We start from the raw sequence: 17,895 nt of genomic DNA on the forward strand, positions 1-17,895 counted from the left end.
GAGTAAAACCAACAAAGATTGGATGATGCACTGAACAGCCACGACTTACAATTTGTCTAGGGATTTTATTGTAAAATGATCATTTTGGCACCAGGACTTTATCTGCCTTGTCAAACTTCAGTGAAACCTTTGCTTCTTTTTAGTTTCACCTTCCGTAAAAAGACATTAAAGAAGAAGAAAAATATCTGTCTGTATGAATTCTTTTTGAACGTATTCGTGCTATTTTGTCGTTACAATTTTTGGGAGGTGTCTAACTTCCGCTTCCTGTGATGTCATGACAGACAGGTGAGGCTGTTGCCATAGCAGCCTGTGGCAACACAGCGCGCGAGCAGATGGAGCACAGCGCAGCCGCACGTGTCCTCGACCCAATCACACAGTTTCAACTGTACGAAGATTATCTCGACTCCAAAGTCACGCCAATGGATTTATTTTACTCAAAAGTGAGTCCCTCTCGGATTTTTGACCTCAGTTCTCCGTGTCGTGGTTCTGTTCCGTTTGGTGCGCCGCGTCGTTCAGAACCGCTTTTACCAAACTGTTACTTTAACGTTATCTCTGCCTATCTACGACAGTGTAAGTAATACCAACATAACTTTCGACTTTTTAAAATGAATATAAACTACTTCTTTAATTCGGCATGTAGTAAATCCTCCAACTCATTATTAATAACACTGTCGTTGCTTTTAAGACTGCTGCAGGCTGACGTGGTTCTTGTTACAGAGCAAGACATTCAACCTGTTGAGTTCTCGATAAATTTTTTTAAGATTGTTTAAATGATTTAATGGACGTTTAACGGCCTCTCCTGCTGATGAGCAAGGCAACAATTTGTCAACATTTTGAATGGAATCTGGTTTATGGTCTTTGTTCGAAAGGATGTATTCATAGGCTACTTTACATGGCTTAAATGTGGTCATTTTCGAAGAGCACAACACGTTATCTTCGTGATTGTAGGCCTAGTTTTATGGCATGGACTTTTTCTGAATTCGAGCAGCGTGTGTTGAGTCACACGAACGCTGCCTCTGCCATGAGGATAGGTTTTGTTTGTGTAGTATCAGTGGGCGCACGCTAGGTGGCACACTTATCTTATCATTTATAGAGTTTGCTTCATGATCTAAAATACATGAATTAATACTTATGTGACTCCTCATTCTCAACAAAAAACGACAGCAGGAAGTAAAATTCTTGGTTCTTTATTGTTGTTAGTGATTCTGTTTACTGGTAAGTAAAGTGTTCAGAGGTGTATGTATATGTATATATATATATATATACACATATATACACACACACAAACACACACACACACACACACACACACACACACATATATATATATATATATATATATATATATATATATATATATATATATATATTACGATAGTATTTACAGTGTGGATTAATTTTGTTCAATAATGTATATGTATGTATATATATATGTATATATATGTATGTGTATATATATATATATATATATATATATATATATATATATATATATATATATCAGTGCTCTTAGGGACAAAATGGGTAATTCACAACAATAATTTGTAATTTTTCATATATATTGGTATATAAATAATGAATAGTTCTAAAGTGGCTTGAATTGGACTTTTTTCTTTTTGCCCAGCAGATGGCACTAATGCTAATGGTACAGGTAGCTGCTGTAGTGGCCACTTTGTTTGAACACCTGTGTCCACAAGGAGAAGAGAGCAACTCATATCTGACCTGATAATCAGTTGCAGTCAATCACGATCAAACTCAATCACCCCTTTGTTGTGACACAACGCGGCCAGCACAGGTCAGATGACCTGTGCAGTCTTGCTGATAAGGCCTACGTCCTGATAAATCAGCTAATTACAAACCTATTTCTCCTGGATGACTTTATTTACAATTTGTTACAAACCAGGACTGCAAACTCACAAAAATGAAGCAGAGGTTCTATGTTGAAGATTTATTAGCCCAGCGCCTGGTGTGTCCAGCTCATTCAAATCGACTCACTCAATGAGCCTTGAAAATGAAGACAATGATTTTCAGGCCAATTTTAGGACCGGCAAATGTCTGAGACTCATTTCTGGTGAGCCACATCAAAGCTGAAGGAAAATATAACTTTTCCTCTCGGGTGCGGACACAGGCCCTGCTGCAGGGATTTTGGGGTAGGAGGACATGTGGCCGAAGCTTTGATCTGACAAGCCACAGGATTTGACAGCAAGATTTGGTTTTCAGATGATGACTTTATGGCTTGGCTTTAATGACGGCGGGTTTGCGAATGGTGATTGGAATAATGTAGCTAACAATCCCTGCAGAAGCACTGACACATGTATGCTCGCACACACACACACTTAGAAGATGAATGGACCTGTGCATAGGCATGAAATTGCGCTAAATCCATAAAATGAAACTACATCTGAAGCGGGTGATGTTGCAAAATGAATATCACTTCTGTATTTTGGGGAAGGGAGTGAAATAATGATTTTAAACTAAAGGCCAGAGCGGTTAAAGTCCTCTAAGCCATCTTGCTGGCGAACAACATTTCCAATTCCATTTCTCAGTACTTGGTGATTTCTGAGTTGGATGTTCCAGAAATTGGATGGATGATTCATCTAAAATAGCCACCGCAACAGAAAAGTAATTAATTTCAAACTTTTATGAAGCAAAAATGAGAAATATTCTCTCGATTTCAGCCTCTAAGATGTGAGAATATGCTGCTGTTCTCTGTTTTATATCATCGTAAAGTGAATATCTTTAAGTTTTGGGCCGGCAGACAAATCAAGCAAAGGGACATCACATCAAGCTCAGGGAAATTGAGAAAGACATTTAATAATAATAAAAACAGTAGTTGCACTCCTAAAGCGCTCTCCAAGAAGAGCAGTGAAAAAATAAATCACAGTGTTCACAGCTTTCCCAGTGCCAAAACTCAAGACTGACAACATCTGACAGTCTTCAGCCCAGCCTGCAGGCCGTGTCCCCTCTTCTCTTCTCTCCTCTCCTCTCCTCTCCTCTCCTCGACTGACTCCTCTCCTTTTCTTTTGTCTCGCAGAGCAGGGAGTTGGCCCGTAAGCTGGTGGAGCACGGCCACAAGGGCACGGTCCTGAGCAGGGAGGAATTTGAGGAGAAGAAAGCAGCTGCACAGATTGCAGAGGCTGCGAAGAGCAACACTTTCTACAACAGGACCCGGCCAGTGTGAGTTAAATTCTCACCATCCCACCACTGAGATGTCGTCTGCATGACTAACACAGGAGACAAATTCACACCAGCCAACCAGTCAAATGCTAGAATATAAGGAGGCTGTGTTATATTCTGGAAGTTAGATTTAGCTTTCTAGTCTAAATGTATTCAGTGGATTTTGGAATTAATCAGTCAATGTGGCTCAGAGAAGAAAAGTTTTTTTTCGTTTTTTTTGTGGTGGAAGCTGGAAGGTCCCCATGCAGCCCTTTGGCTGTGATGCCTCAGCCGGTTTCAGTTCCAAACTAGATCTTATATCTCTGGCTGAATTTTTATCAAAGGATATGTCAAAAAATGTGGCATCGATACAAATTATCCAACTTTTTCACTTAGCTTTACATGTAATTATTTTTTTCCTCAACTGTCAAGGTGTGTGTGATTTCAAATTTGCAAAAGAAGCCAAAAAACAACTTCTTCAAGCACAGGAGGGCATAATGAAAGGGAAAAGCCTCTCTTCATCTGGTGGACTTTGATCTCCTGTTGTAGAGTAAACCACTGGCAAGCAACTTCAAGACTGCCGCTGTAGCTCATCCTGTCCTCTGACCTCCCTGTTTAAGGGGAGGGGGGCAGAGAAACCTGACCTGTGGAGTGTGATTAAGTACCTGGTTAATGTTGATATATCGGCTTTCTACAGTAAATAGTTCTGTGTACTGAAGCCAGACAAAAACACTGTTCTGTTCGAAAATGTGAGCTGATGTGTCGCTTCAGGTGCTGGAAAGTTATCACAAAGAACTTTTTATCCCCTGTTTTGACAATTGTGGGGTAAATAGACAAATTATGTTGTTCCTGTTATGAGATATTCTACCAGAATGTGCTTTTGTGTGTTTGCAAAATCTCATTGTATTGCATTGCTACGAATGTTGAGCCAAATAAGAATGCGAAGCAATACAAAGTTAATGCAATGACGCAATTGGTGCCAATACGAGGCGGGACAAATAATGGTGAACGTTAAAAATGTTTCAATTTCAGTTAAAAATCCATATTTTTATGGAAAGAGCTGGATACCTAAGATGAATGCACCCATTTCTCGCCATCTTACAACTAACATAAACATTTTTCACTGTAGCTTATTCTGAAGTAAAAACTGATTTTACACTGTAAGGCCTGTCGTGAAATGACATCATCCACATTTAGAGCAGTTACCTAAAAACCTTGATTTCGCTATACTATGCGATCTGCCACCGGGCTGGATTTTTCCTGGAAAGAACAAAGGTCTAATTACGACACAAAGGAGAAGCATCTGCCATTGCTCAACCAAAACAGGATGAGCATTGTTGTCCCCAGTACCTTGGTACCAGTGGAACAACTGGAATAACTGTGAAACCGAGTGAACGGATGGGCATTGACTCAACGGAGAGAGCCAGTGTTGTGTCAAAGTTCACTTTAATCTACTGATTATTTTCTCGATTAGTTGATTCTTTGTTTACTAAATGTTATGAATAGGGATAAATCGGCATTTATAAGTTCTTAGAGATCACTGTGATGCCTTAAACCTAAAGATATTCAGTTTGTTGTTATATATACGTTGATGCAGCATTGTTGCTCGAAAATTCACAAAATCAATACATCAAATACTCAAAAATCTGCTGATTCATTCTCCTTAACTAACTAGTCTTCGACTGGTTTTAAGTACTCCAACAGCTTGTGTTCGACCGTTCGCGCCCTTTTGACCCTAAACAACACCACGAACCAGCTAGGTGAGTTTAAGCAGAATTTTGTAATACATACACTCGTGTTCCCAACATCTTTCTTTTGTCTTTCTTTGTGTGTTTTGTGAAACAGGATTTCTTCCTATAGTGATTGGCAGCGGCAGTATCTAGAGGAAAGTGTAAAATGCATTTTTGGCTGACGCTCTGCTCTGCTAATCAAAGCATGACAGCTCATAAAACCTGAATCTTTTATAGTTGTATCCGGTGCGGTAGCGGCTTGAGCAGCTCATATAATCCTTTATGATTGCATTTTACAAAAGACAGAGCAAATGGGGTAATTCATGAAGTCCGTGTCATATATGAACAAGGCTTTCATTTTAACGAGTGCTTCCCATCTGTCTGAATTCAAATAAAACGGGTTAACCTAAACAAGCTGGATGACAAATATTACAAACTGGAGTCCTCTGTAAACGGCCCCTCCTGAGGAAAATGATCACAGAGATATTGTTCTCATTCTTGATAAAGCCATGTGGTTGTGGTATCTCCTTTGATGACAAGCCAGAACAGACTCCAAATAAGACTATTCACTAAACACGCACACACACATACACACACACACACACACACACACTGAGGGTTTTAGAGGTATCCAAACATTTACCTGCTAGGTGTTGAATTTGATTGAGCCCTCAGATGCTTATCCAAACGTGCAGATGTCTGGAGGATGCCCCCCCACCACCTCCCTCTTCCAAATGTCTGTGAACATCAGTGACACTGGTGAAATGGGAGCCTCCACACCTGCAGTTACAGTGATATTAGGCCACAAAGCCTTTCATCTTGTCCCAACAGGATCCAGGGAAATGTTGTCCGGGAACATTAGAATGTTATATACACAGCGGTCTGTCCCTTCTCCAAGAGCAGAGGAGGTTCACAAAAACGTTATTAAAAAAATTGCATTAGTCTTGTACTGCTGCTTTAAATTAGACAACATTCAAGAAAGATGTAGCAGAAGACGTAGTACAAGTTCTGATACATTTTGATGTGTTTTTTTTAATCTTTTCTGTGACTCTGGGTCACCATTGGAGTCTAATCTTTCATTACTTAATAAATGAGTAACGAATACTTAAAGAATATACGTAAGTTGGAAATTGGATTTTTTTTTTTTTTTGAAAAGTATCATTCAGCCCCCTCTCCATTGCATTCATGTCAAACACAGCTGTTCTTCCAGTCATCTGCCCCCAAAAGTGTTTGCCAGTTTGTTGCACTACCTAATGTAGCTAATGCTAGCAGACCTTAACACTGCTTTTGTGTTGGCCACACTGTGTAAATATAACGTAACATTATGTATTGAGGCCCAAAAAGGACTTTTTTACCACTGTCAAGTCACAACCCCTGTAAAATTATTCATTTGACCATCATAATTTAAGTTTGGTAATAAATACATTTGCAGAGTGTTGAAGAGCCAGAAGATTAAATCATTTAATCTCTGTTTAGGTTATGCAGGTGCTAAACCCGAAGTTAGACAGCTCGGATGATGGAGGTCTGTACTGTGCACACTCTATAAGCCCCACAATGCAAAAGGTCGAGCTTTTTTGGCTCCATGTGCCATTGAGCAGCTATCATCTTTAATGTTGTATCAAGATATCAATTGTTTGATATGCTGTTGCAACTGCAGGCTAAGTTCAACCTTGCTAATATGCTAACAAACTAACATTAGGACAGTATAGCGCAGTATCGTAGAAGTCAGCCATTTTTACGTTTTTTCCACAAACTGGCAAATACCAAGACTCTTATTGCTGACAAAATACTATGACTGAAAAAACCTTGTTAGAACTTCAGTCAGAATTCTTACACAGAATTATCAGTTCACAATCATAATAATGTTTTAATGAGGAACATTATTCAGCACTTTTCTATAAGGTCTGTAAATGTATTATTTATAAAATAAAGTCATTTGTTTACATGAAAATGTTATCAATTTGATCTTTAAGCATAATAGAGTTCATCATTTGAAATTCAAGAAAATGTGCATTTTTTTGCCAAAGCCATTATAAAGCCACATATTCATTTAGGAATTCAAAACCGATGTAACATTGTGTTAACCAGGCACGTGTTTAATAAGTGTCAACATAAGAGTAATAAGGGAGCAGAGATGTTTCACTTTAGCCTTTATTTATTGAATTTGACATCATGTACAAAAAAAACATGCGTTTGAAATGATGAGAAGGTGTTTTGTGCCAAGTTAAAACACTGGTGGTTTTGATGAACGTGAATTTAATCTTTTTTTTTTAACACTAAAACAGCTGTTTGAGAAACTGAAGGGAGTCTGAGTGAAGTATTTGGTTCAAATACAAAATAGCCTGAAAACAGCCCCTCTCGGCTCACTCCGCAATGTAATATTTGCCATTATCCATTATGGAGTTTCTTGTTTTCCATCAGCTTGAATGAAGGATGAAAATGCTCCGTTTATAATCGGACATTGATGGAAGAGACATCACTCATTGCACTTTTACAGTGTGTTGTTCTGACTGGACCGCAGCAAGTGGTTTTTGAATCCTCTCCAAGGTAATTAACCAGTGCTTATGTTATTCTTAAAAGGAAAAGGCTTAATATTGATATAATATAATCCTGTTCTAGGTAAATGATAGCTTATAGCAAATTAATGTCTGTTGTTGAATTTAACCCTTAAAAAAGCATCTCATACATCTGCTGTCTTTGAGATTTTCTCACATGATTTTAGTACATTTCACCTGCTGTTTGGATTATTCCTTCAATGCCAACGAACTGCAGGTAACAGGAGTATGAACTGACATTGATTTTTTTTTTTTTTTTACGAATTAGTTTTGAAGTAATTATAGGGTAACTCAACCAATTTTGTATACCTTCATTAGTACTCCCCAAGACCTGTAAAGACAATTTTATGTGTAAAGTTGGTGGAGTTACACTTTAACAGCTCCCATTGTTTTTCCACACTGGGAAATCTGACAGATGCAGACTTTTCCTATCAAAGTGGCACATTTGAGCCGTGTCCCCCTCTCTGTCTAAATGCATATTGCTCTTTCCTCTGTGGTTTTCTGATTGGACTCCCAATCAAACTGACCCCCTGACCTCCTGTTACGGTCGCATTGTGAAAACACAAGGCCCAGGATGCAATGTACCACCTGCAAAGTAGCCGAGCACAATCAGTACAGTGTTGTGCAGAAAGAGCTCGGCTGCAAAACCTGGCAGCTGTGCGGTAAACAAACTAAATGTAGTTGTTCTTCGGCTGTCAAAGAGATTCAAATTTAAAGATAAAGTGATGTTAGGACAGACCGTGCATTTGGATTTGCATTTATTTGTGCCTCTTTTCAACAAATGCTAATCATCGTACTTCCCTAAAGACCTTTGCACCTGCATACTTATCCTCTCCCGGCACTGGGCAGCCATGCTGTTTTGGGAATGCCTTTTGCCTTCCCTGTAGGCCTTAACCTATGTCTCCCAAGGCATGTCTTTTTTCACTGCTCTGTCACTGCGCTGTGTTTTTTTCCCCTTCCTTTCTCTTCTTTTCAACCTCCCTGTGCTCTCTTGGAGACCTTTAGTGCCTGCAGGTGTATAAATAGAGCTGTTTTCAATTAAGGGCTAACCTCGCCTGTAGCGTGCATCTGATCAATGAATGCCCCTGCACCTGTGGTAATAAAATACCAAGGGAGTGGAGACAGTGCTGTGAATGCTAATCAGATGTTGCCCCGTTGTTACCCTGTCTCATTTTTAAGGACAACACGCTCCTCCTGACAGCTTGACTGTGAAAGGAGAGGAGGGGGGGAACCGCTTTGCCAGCACATCACAAAAAAGACCAAACAAAAGAGCCGGTGCTCTCATCAGACGTAAGTGAAATTCAATATGTGATTGAAAAAGGAAACTTGAATGAATGGGATGCTTAGTGAGTTGCGTGGTTGTTTGGTTAGGGGGGAGGCTGAGTGGACAGTCAGAATCAACAAATAGTTCTGAAAAGAACACGGTTGGGTTCTGATAGCCAGTTGGAATTTTGGATCCAATTTCAAGTTGGTTAAAATACCTGGATTTGTTAAGCAGAGTCTTGCCCAAATCCTGTTTTGACAAAAGAGTGATGTCAACTAGCAAATACGTAGCAAGTTTTAGTACTTTGATTATCAATCTTTGATTTTCATCCATTGATTTGTATTGCTTCAGATGCTGAAAGCTGAACTGAACTTGATCTGATAAAGGCTGAAATAATTTTCATCTATTGTTTTTTAATAAAAAAGAAATGGTATCAAACAGCAGCCCTGCAAAAGAAAATGAAAGGAGACATATGATGCTCATTTCTAGGTTCATATTTTTATTTAAGGTTCATATTAGAATAGGTTTTTAGTTTAAATAAGCACATCAGTTTTCTCATACTGTCCAATACTGCAGCACTGTGTTCCCCCTCGGTCTGAGGCGCTCTGTTTTTAGCTCCTGTCTCTTTAAGGCCCTCCTCCCGAATACCCAGTCTCCTCTGATTGGTCAGCTCCCACATGCCCCGCACCGAACAACAGAGCAGCTGTGCTAAATCAATTCTTAAATGCCAAACTACCTGCTAAGCATATATTATGAAAATGTGTGACATGGTGACGCAGAGTGATGTCACAAAGTCAAGGAAATTAGAGGCGAGACTCCTGACGAAGTGTTTGAGGAGCAATGTTTTCTGTGGGAGGGAGGATCTCCTGTTTGCTTTTTTAGTTTTTACCATTTTCTACATGCATAAGAACATATGTAAAACACTAAAAGAAATGGAAAAAACAAAAACCCCAACATGTCTCATTTAACATTTGTGCTCATTCGTGTGTTCTAGTAGACTTTTAGCAGAAATATTAGATATTCTAAACAGTCGAACTTTTCAACTTGCCAGATGTTGGAAACTGTGTTCTGTTCAGTGCAAACAAAAAAATTGACCCATATGAGAAGTCCTGATGGTCGTTGCGTTTTATCTCAGACAAGAATAACATTTGATATGAAGTCAGAGACAAACAAGAGGAGCAGGGGAGCACCGCTGAGCAGACGTGAGGCCTCCGCTTCCTCTCTGCTCCGGCTCTGGCTCGGGCCCAGAAGTCCATGTCAGCATATGTCCTGACCTCGCGTGCTCACGGCAGCCCTGCGAGGTTTCCATCAGGCTCCCCGCGATCTCCCCACAGTCCAAACCACAGCCATGCTCATTGTCCATTGTGCTTCTGCGTTTTTACAGTCTGCCTCAAGAATTCTCCGCTCTCTAACTCTCTACTCTATATTAAAAGTGAGCTATCACTTGCTGTGCCAAGTAAAACCAGTGCCACGAACACGCACAGTGAATACATTTCACCGCGGATCCAGCCTCCAGATGCTTAGCGAAAATAAGATTGTGGATGTGACTGACATGAGAAGCCTCACAAAGCTGATCCCAAGCTCATTTTTAGCCAGCCAAACCCCCGCCACTCTCCACGACTGCTACTCTGGCGAGGGCCCTCGGGCGACGAGGTTTCGCAGTCTCTATTACATGTGCTGTCAAGCCAATTGCCTTCCTTGCACTTTGTGATTTTGGACGGGTGTGTAAGTTTGGAGCTCTCCCCCTGCAAGCTCTGTCCAGATCCACACATCCTGCCAGGCTTAAGCTCGCCACCACATCCCACCACGCAGCACATACATCAACACACACCAGTTTAGGACCAGCTGGTGCAGCAGATAATAAATAACAAGCTGTCGTTTGGTCTGGATGTTTCCACATTTTTGAAGCCATTCTGTATTTCATATTAATGACCTGATTAATGCCCTCACTCACTGGCTAAGAAGAACCCCAAAAATATCACTTTTTTTGACAAATCATCCTCAGTTAACATTTAGTTCAACTGCATTTTGTTAAGATGTGATCTGACAGTATTCTGATGCCACACGTAGACATACATCAACATGCATTCTTCCTTCCTACAAGTAATCTATCAATGCACATATTGCAGGTGAATAAAAAGTGTAAGTGGAATTCAAACTTGAGTTCTGAAGGTACAATATGTAAGATTTGTAGTTGAAACCATTAAGAAACAGCTAAAATTATAAACAGAATGTGAAGAAATAACAGTTTTTACATTAACATCTATGTATTATGCTGCAGACATATCTGCTTAAGTTAGCATGCTAACCAGCTATACTGAAATGTTCAGCATTTAGTAATTCTTGAAATATCTTGTCTTGTGTTTATTCACAGTGATTTTTTGCTCAAAAATAAAAATTGATAGCATCAAACAGACAAAAGTACCATTTTTGCATCAGCTGATAGCGTCATGACCGACATCAGGTCCACCTGGAGGAAAATGATGACTTTGTTTGTTAGAACTCAGCTTACATCCACTTCTCTTACAGCAAGAGCAAAGGAAGGCCCAAATAATATTAACACTCAGGAAGATATTTTATATTATATTAATTCTGGCCACCATTTCATCTTTAGATAAAACTGATCCTGGAGTAATTTCCTCCTCCTATACATCCTATGGAATGGGTGATTGTCTGACGCTCTGCAGCAGACTTACTGAGGTTGTGTTCACTCTTACCTTCCACATTCTGCACCCAGTTGATCTCTGTTGTACATTATGGCTATGTGTCCCTGATGAAGGGGAGGAAGTGGTTTCCACATCATACAGCTCTTCCCATTGTATCCTTTGTACTTCTAAGTGCTGTAGATAAAGAATGTGTATGATGGATTAAGTGGCCTGCAAAGTTCCCCTGAGGTTGAATTTTGTATGATTATGTTCTCCACTGTGTAGTTTAAAAATGCCAGCTTGTTTTAGGGGATTTTAAAAGTTTTGGTTAAGAAAGTCGAGTTTCCAACTCGTGAGATGTTCCAGCTGCATATTACCAGAATTAAGACGTAGACGTGTAAGAATTGTGTTGCTGAGGACATTCCTCACCAATCACTAGTCGAAAATATATATAAAAAAACACTTTTAAATGATTTCATATGTGTTGCTTTGCATTTCAATGTAAGCTAATGAACTGATTGGGAGGAAACCATACTGTTAACATGTGCAAGACAGACAGACATCCAGGGGATTGTCCAGCATGTTCCCAAAATGGAACGAATCTAATACGCTTTAATAAGAGCTCAGTATGAAAAGATGACAGTGATTCCTTTGATCCACATTCAAAAACATCCACTACGCAGGCAGGCAAAGCACAATGTGCAACCTTCCCAGCCCCCAAAAGCCAAGGTGGCCACAATACACAAAGACAGCTAAGGTAGAATATCATGCGTAGCACATGTGTAACTGATACATTCAGCTCATTGTAATCAGAGGTGACAGAGGATTTTAGAAAAAGCCAGAAATAAAGTAAATTGTCATGCTGTGTGGAATTTCCCTTGACGTCCACCGGCCCAAAATAATATTTTCCATAAGATTCATTTTCCCAAGCACTCTGAGGAATAATATTCTGCTACAGTATGGGTTGTTTCTTAAGAAATCACTGTATTATTGAAAGTTCCCATCTGCCATACCATGGAGAGCTGCAGGCTAATGAAAGCTTCAATCTGTTAATCGGAGAATAAAAGAAGGAATAATTTCAAAGCACGACATCTGTTAACCGTTGTGAAAAGAAAAACTCCGAAAGCACAGTTTCAACCAGTTGCTGAATATTTATTTGCAAAAAGAAAGCTACAAATTAAGAAGGAATGCTGCCCCCCCCCCCCCCCCCCCCCCCCAAACCTCAAACAACTTTTTAACGACACCCCATTCATTATGCTGGGTATTATTTGCTGCTGCAGATTTTTGTACGTGTGAAAGAGGGCAGAACCTGATATGGATCAAATTTGTTTGGCAAGGGTGATGAAATTGCACAAAAGGCGGGGCTCGGGGCTGTGTGCTAAACTATATTGGATTTCTTAAGCATTCCCTGCAGTAGTCCCTCCTTTCAGCTGTACAAACAGATAATGATATTGTCTCCAAGTGCAGCAAAGAGATGAATCATTGTTGTAGGTCTATAACAGATGTAATCGTATTCACTGGTAAACACACAAACTGCAGGCTCTTATAAAACAATGAAAGAACATACAAGAGGGCACATGTAAACCAACTTTTACACAGATGTGTCTGCTTTGTGAAATTAAGACAGAGTCAGATTTAGATTTGACATCGTGAAAGCACTTCTCGCTCTCGTGACTTTAGCATTTTTGGCAGCTCTTCCAAGCACCAAGTGTAAAAAAGAGCCGTAGCTATCTAATGCTAGCATGTAGCTAGCTATTGTCGCTAGCGGCCTATCTATAGGATCTAAAATGTTAAAGTATTTTAGCTAGTTAAAGATGAATAACTATAGATATACTATAACTCTGAGGTAACTACAGATGTATAATGTAGAGTTGGCACTGGAAGCAAAAGGACGTGCAGTTTGTAAAGTGGACATATTGATGTCACACGACATTGCGCAAAGTGAGAATAAAATCTAAAGGAGAATCGATTGTGATGATCTAAAGCAGCACATAATATAGCTCTCTAACGTCTGTATCAATCAATACTAAAAATAAACAAAATTCAATTGTTTCAAAAGCTGGTGACTTGTTGAATTGACTGCTCGTGATTTTATCGCTTCGATTTCACAGTTTGAAGCTAGGTAGTGGTCCGTAGAAAAATCAACACTTTGTCACATTGTCTTGTTCATCAGATGGCAAGAAGCGTCGCACATTTGTGGCTTTAAATCTACACAGTAAAATCATTGATGCCAAAAGTTATTATACAAAACCAAGAAATCCAGGACATGTCCGATAGGGTTAAATGATGTAGATATCACTGAGAATAAATAGTTTAAAACATCAGTTTAGGAGGCTCGTTGTCCAGGAAGAAGGCCCCTGGGTTTTGGTATGGCTGAGTACATTTCACTGTCATGCTATGTTTATACATGTGTAAACACACTTGGAGGATAGTTGCTGTGCAGTAACAGCTGTTCACCCCCAACCGAGGTGGACAAAGCGTTACATAAACTCTAGTTTATAGCAGAGGGAACAGGAGATTCTTGACAACCAAGACGCACATTCTTTGATTTTTGATATACAGATTGTATACAGTATCATTTGTGTAGTAATTTATGAGACTGACTAAACACACCACTAAGTAGATGGGAGGTGTTGTTGCTTCTCTCGAACTGGAGTATATGTTTGTTTTGAGTTATTAGTTGCTAGTTTAACAAGGTCTGAGAATTTTTTTTCTACAGCTTGGTGTTGAAATTGATTTCAAGATACATGTTCAGTAATACTCTATTTTGGGCTCTAGTGTTGCAGTCATTTATTTGAATGGAGCCTGAAATCCAGAGTAAGGCACGCTAATATGTATCCAAGAAGGTGATATGTAGTGGCTCCCCCTTTTTAGCTGGCACAAAATTAATTTCATATCTATAGAAAGATGCTCCTCTTTTAAACAAGCCAAATGATGACTGTTCAAATCCTTTCCTTACTTTTTTCAGTTAATTCCAGAGCCCACCTGCTCGACCACACTCCAAAAACAAGACACTTAAAACACATGGCTAGATCACAGTTAGCTTAATACCTAGTCATTAGCCGCTAATAACCGTCATTTAATAGTGAAATTCTTGTTATCCCTCCTAAATGAGGCTTGATAAGAAATTTGTTAATTGACGGGAAACTCAAACTCACAGCAGTCCATATGTTTTGCTCAAGTATTATTCACTCTCCGTGACTGTGTGTGTTGCTTTAGCTACTGGATGGGGTAACCCCAGTCACTTGCCTCCTCAACACCTGTGTTTACTTTGGGGCCTCGGCCCCCATGACCCAGCAGCAATCCTTCACTCACTCAGAAGATGGAGTGAGCTTCCAGCCTCCAAATATGTGCTGTCCGTGCACTTTTACCACTGTGTGATTCCTCTAAGACTTTCATTATGGGGCTCAGGCCGACAACTAGTATAAATTACAATCCTTTTCCAACTTCTAGTAAATTTAAACATTCAGATCCTGTTCTCTTTCACTGTAAAGTTAAGCTAGGTTAAGAGCAGAAATTGGCTTTGGCATTTGTCTGTGCTTGTTGTGGCTTTTTTTAAAGTGCTTTGGGGATGGAAAGTGGATTTAAGGAGCCATTAATGTAGAATTTAACTGAACTTGTCTTCTCTTTGGACGATGAAGCAGACAGAGGTGGATTCAGCAGTTCTGAATATTCCACTGTAACATAAAGATGAAAGAAACGGATTTACAGCTCGGCGTTTGGTGGTTCAAACTCACAGGTGTTTTGTGGGAAGGTTGGGATTAGGGCTAACCTCAATACTAATTTAATACAGAGCAAGTGAGTCTATAACAGCAAGTCTCAAAAACTGAGATTCAATCTGATCAGATTCATGATATTGTTTATCTTTTCTTTGATCAATTATTTCTCAATTTAAATCCCAATTTTTCTTATTCAGTTTTGCCTGATCAACGTCTAGTTTGGAATGTGGATATACATTTCTTTTTTACAAGTTAGTCAATGTGGCAGAGTTTGCTTGCAAGTTTTGGTCTACTCTTCCCTCTAGTACACACCTTTCTCATGAAATAGACGTGTCAATTATTTTTCAGCTTTTATTAAACTAAAAAAGGTGTTTTGTAGAACATGTTTTCTAAAATTACAATAAAAGATTGGGTAATGGTTGCGCACAGGTGCTGAACTGAAAAGGAACTGTAGGTCAGCCTGACATGACAGTCACGTAATTAGCTTATCGTGCATATCTTATCAACCTGTTGATATGTGTACATGACCTTAATTTTTTGGGCTGGCCTCAATATTGCTTGCGTGTTTTCATGCAGTTCATGTTAACAGAACCTGAAGAGTCCATTTTATTTATATATTTTGTATAGAATATTTGTTTCACATTCCAATTTCACTGTCTAAATATTCTTAAGAATAAATAGTTTGTAGCTCATTAAAAGGCTGTACTACATTATTTTGGTCTTAACATGACAATATTATTGTGTAACTCACTTATGTCTTGGACAATATATCACCAGTGATAATATTGAAGAATTGCCAGTGATATCCAGGTGTACTTCTGTGATGTGTTAGTCCAAGTATTCTTGAACAAAGCACTTCATCAATGCCAAACTCAAGCAAGTAGGTCAGTTAGTCCCACACCTGTAGGTCCTGCATGATATGAATACAAATATGCCAGTGCTTCATTGGATGAATTTTGTTTACAAAGATGAAGCTAACGGAATAAAATTGGATCAGTTATGTTTCAAATACATGAAAAAGAGAAAAAAAAAAAAAAAACTTAAGAATATTTAATGTAGATTATTTTTTCAGATCGCTGAAGTCAACAGAGAAGGTGTTGTAATGTTAACCACTCTACTGTAAGCTTGATTTAGTGACGGGCCTTTCTTCTTTTGCTTTTGTTAACCACAGCTGAAGGTCACCAATGACCTGTTTACTGCCTTTAAGATGTTTTAACTTGGTGCAGAGCTGATGAATGTTTTGCAGAGTCAATTCTGGAGGCATGCCAGAGCTCTGTTGCTCGTACTGCAGTGTAAACTGTTCAAATATTAGTGCCAATGTTGTTTCAGGTGTGGATACATTAGTGTGCGCCAAGACCATGTTTCCATGGAAACAGGCCAGTCGAAGTGTAAAAAGCTGCCACAGCATCGTACAAAGTCATTAAACTCTGATATGATTAATATTCCTCTGCATACTGAAATGAGCGAAGGCAGCTGTGACATTCTGACATTCTGAAATTCTTTATCAATTTTGTAGTTTTCATATTTCTGTCAGAGTTAAAATATGACTTATCGACAATATTTATGAGCATTTCTTTTAAGAGTTGGTATTTGGAGTATTTGGGAGTGTTGTGGGAGCTTGGCAGCTTGGTGACCCAGTCTTGGCTGACATACTACATGCCGGCTTGTTTCTACCTCAGGACTTTTGATGACATGTCATTCTGGCTTTTTGTTCAATCTTGCATATTCATGATTTAATGAAAACATATTTGAAAATGGTTGTGGACATTTTATTTAGGATGTGCATCGTATTGTGCTTACAAACTGTCAGGAAAGTCAGTGAGACATGGAAAGGTTTCAGGAACAATACCTTTCCTCTACAGTGTCAGAGTAGATAAAACATAACGAACATTTTCACTCAATCCACTTTAATAAAGAATATTAGTAGTATTATAAAATTGTGTAAGGTTAGAGCAGAGGTAGGCCAGAGTACCCTGGAACTTCAGTGTGTTCAAGGGTGAAAAGCTTCCATAAAGAACCTTTAAGGCTTCATGTGACTTCTTTTTTTTTCAGGTTAAGAGAAACATTTCAAACCGTTTGAGTGTTGTCTTTTCCAGGACACTGGCAAGTGCAGGAAAAGAACTCAAAGATAACTTCCTGAAAGCCCTGGCAGAGCGAGAGGAGGCCAACCGCAGTGGGAAAATGACTGTGAGTACATTATTACAGCACTCCAATTGCTACGTAATGGGATTCCCTTCAAATATTTCTGCAATTCCATTAGGATGGGAACAAAATCCATACTGTGTCAAGTTGACTGGCCCCATCCCTCCTTGTATACCATGAAAGCCAGCTGCCAGCCTCTCTTCCATCTATAAAACCCTGTGTACCAAACTACCTTGTCCTAGGTGTGTTTTTCAGATTGAACTGGGGGAACTCGTGTTAAGAGTTTCAGGTAGAAGCCTAAAGGGGAATAACCAATCCGAGTAGCACACTATTTTTATTCATTTAACAACATGAACTGTATAATTCTTACTTGTATCAACTTCTGCCTTATTGTTAACATTAAGTTAGATTGTTATAGTTATTAAGTTCCATCACTTGTGATTCTTCCCTACTTCAATGACAGATAACTTTAATAGTATGAATACAGGTTAAAGTCAATAATATGTTATATTCTTGAAACTGTAAACATTTCTCATGTAGCTAAGTGGAGAGGAGTTAAGAACAATTTAGAGTGTCTGCATCTGTGTCCAAAAAGGTCAGTGTTTTGTGTGGTCCATGCAGACTTGCGTGACCTGACGTATACACGTGTGTCTTGTGAGCCTGTCCTTAACAGAAAAACAATCA

At 39.2% G+C, this 17,895-nt stretch overlaps 1 protein-coding gene across 3 annotated transcripts in view; it reads left to right on the forward strand.

The window, feature by feature from the left end:
* The first annotated feature begins 298 nt into the window (after nt 1-298).
* The window catches only part of cfap299 (cilia and flagella associated protein 299), a 97,457-nt gene continuing 79,860 nt past the window's right edge, over nt 299-17,895 (forward strand). For all 3 annotated transcript variants that reach the window (XM_030417806.1, XM_030417805.1, XM_030417807.1), the window contains exons 1-3: nt 299-440; nt 3,035-3,177; nt 17,166-17,256. In XM_030417806.1, coding sequence (XP_030273666.1) covers nt 333-440; nt 3,035-3,177; nt 17,166-17,256 — 342 coding nt within the window. In that variant the 5' untranslated portion in view covers nt 299-332. The remainder of the gene's footprint in view (nt 441-3,034; nt 3,178-17,165; nt 17,257-17,895) is intronic.

This window comes from Sparus aurata, chromosome 5 (genome assembly GCF_900880675.1).
Source record: "Sparus aurata chromosome 5, fSpaAur1.1, whole genome shotgun sequence".
Classification (NCBI taxonomy): domain Eukaryota; kingdom Metazoa; phylum Chordata; class Actinopteri; order Spariformes; family Sparidae; genus Sparus; species Sparus aurata.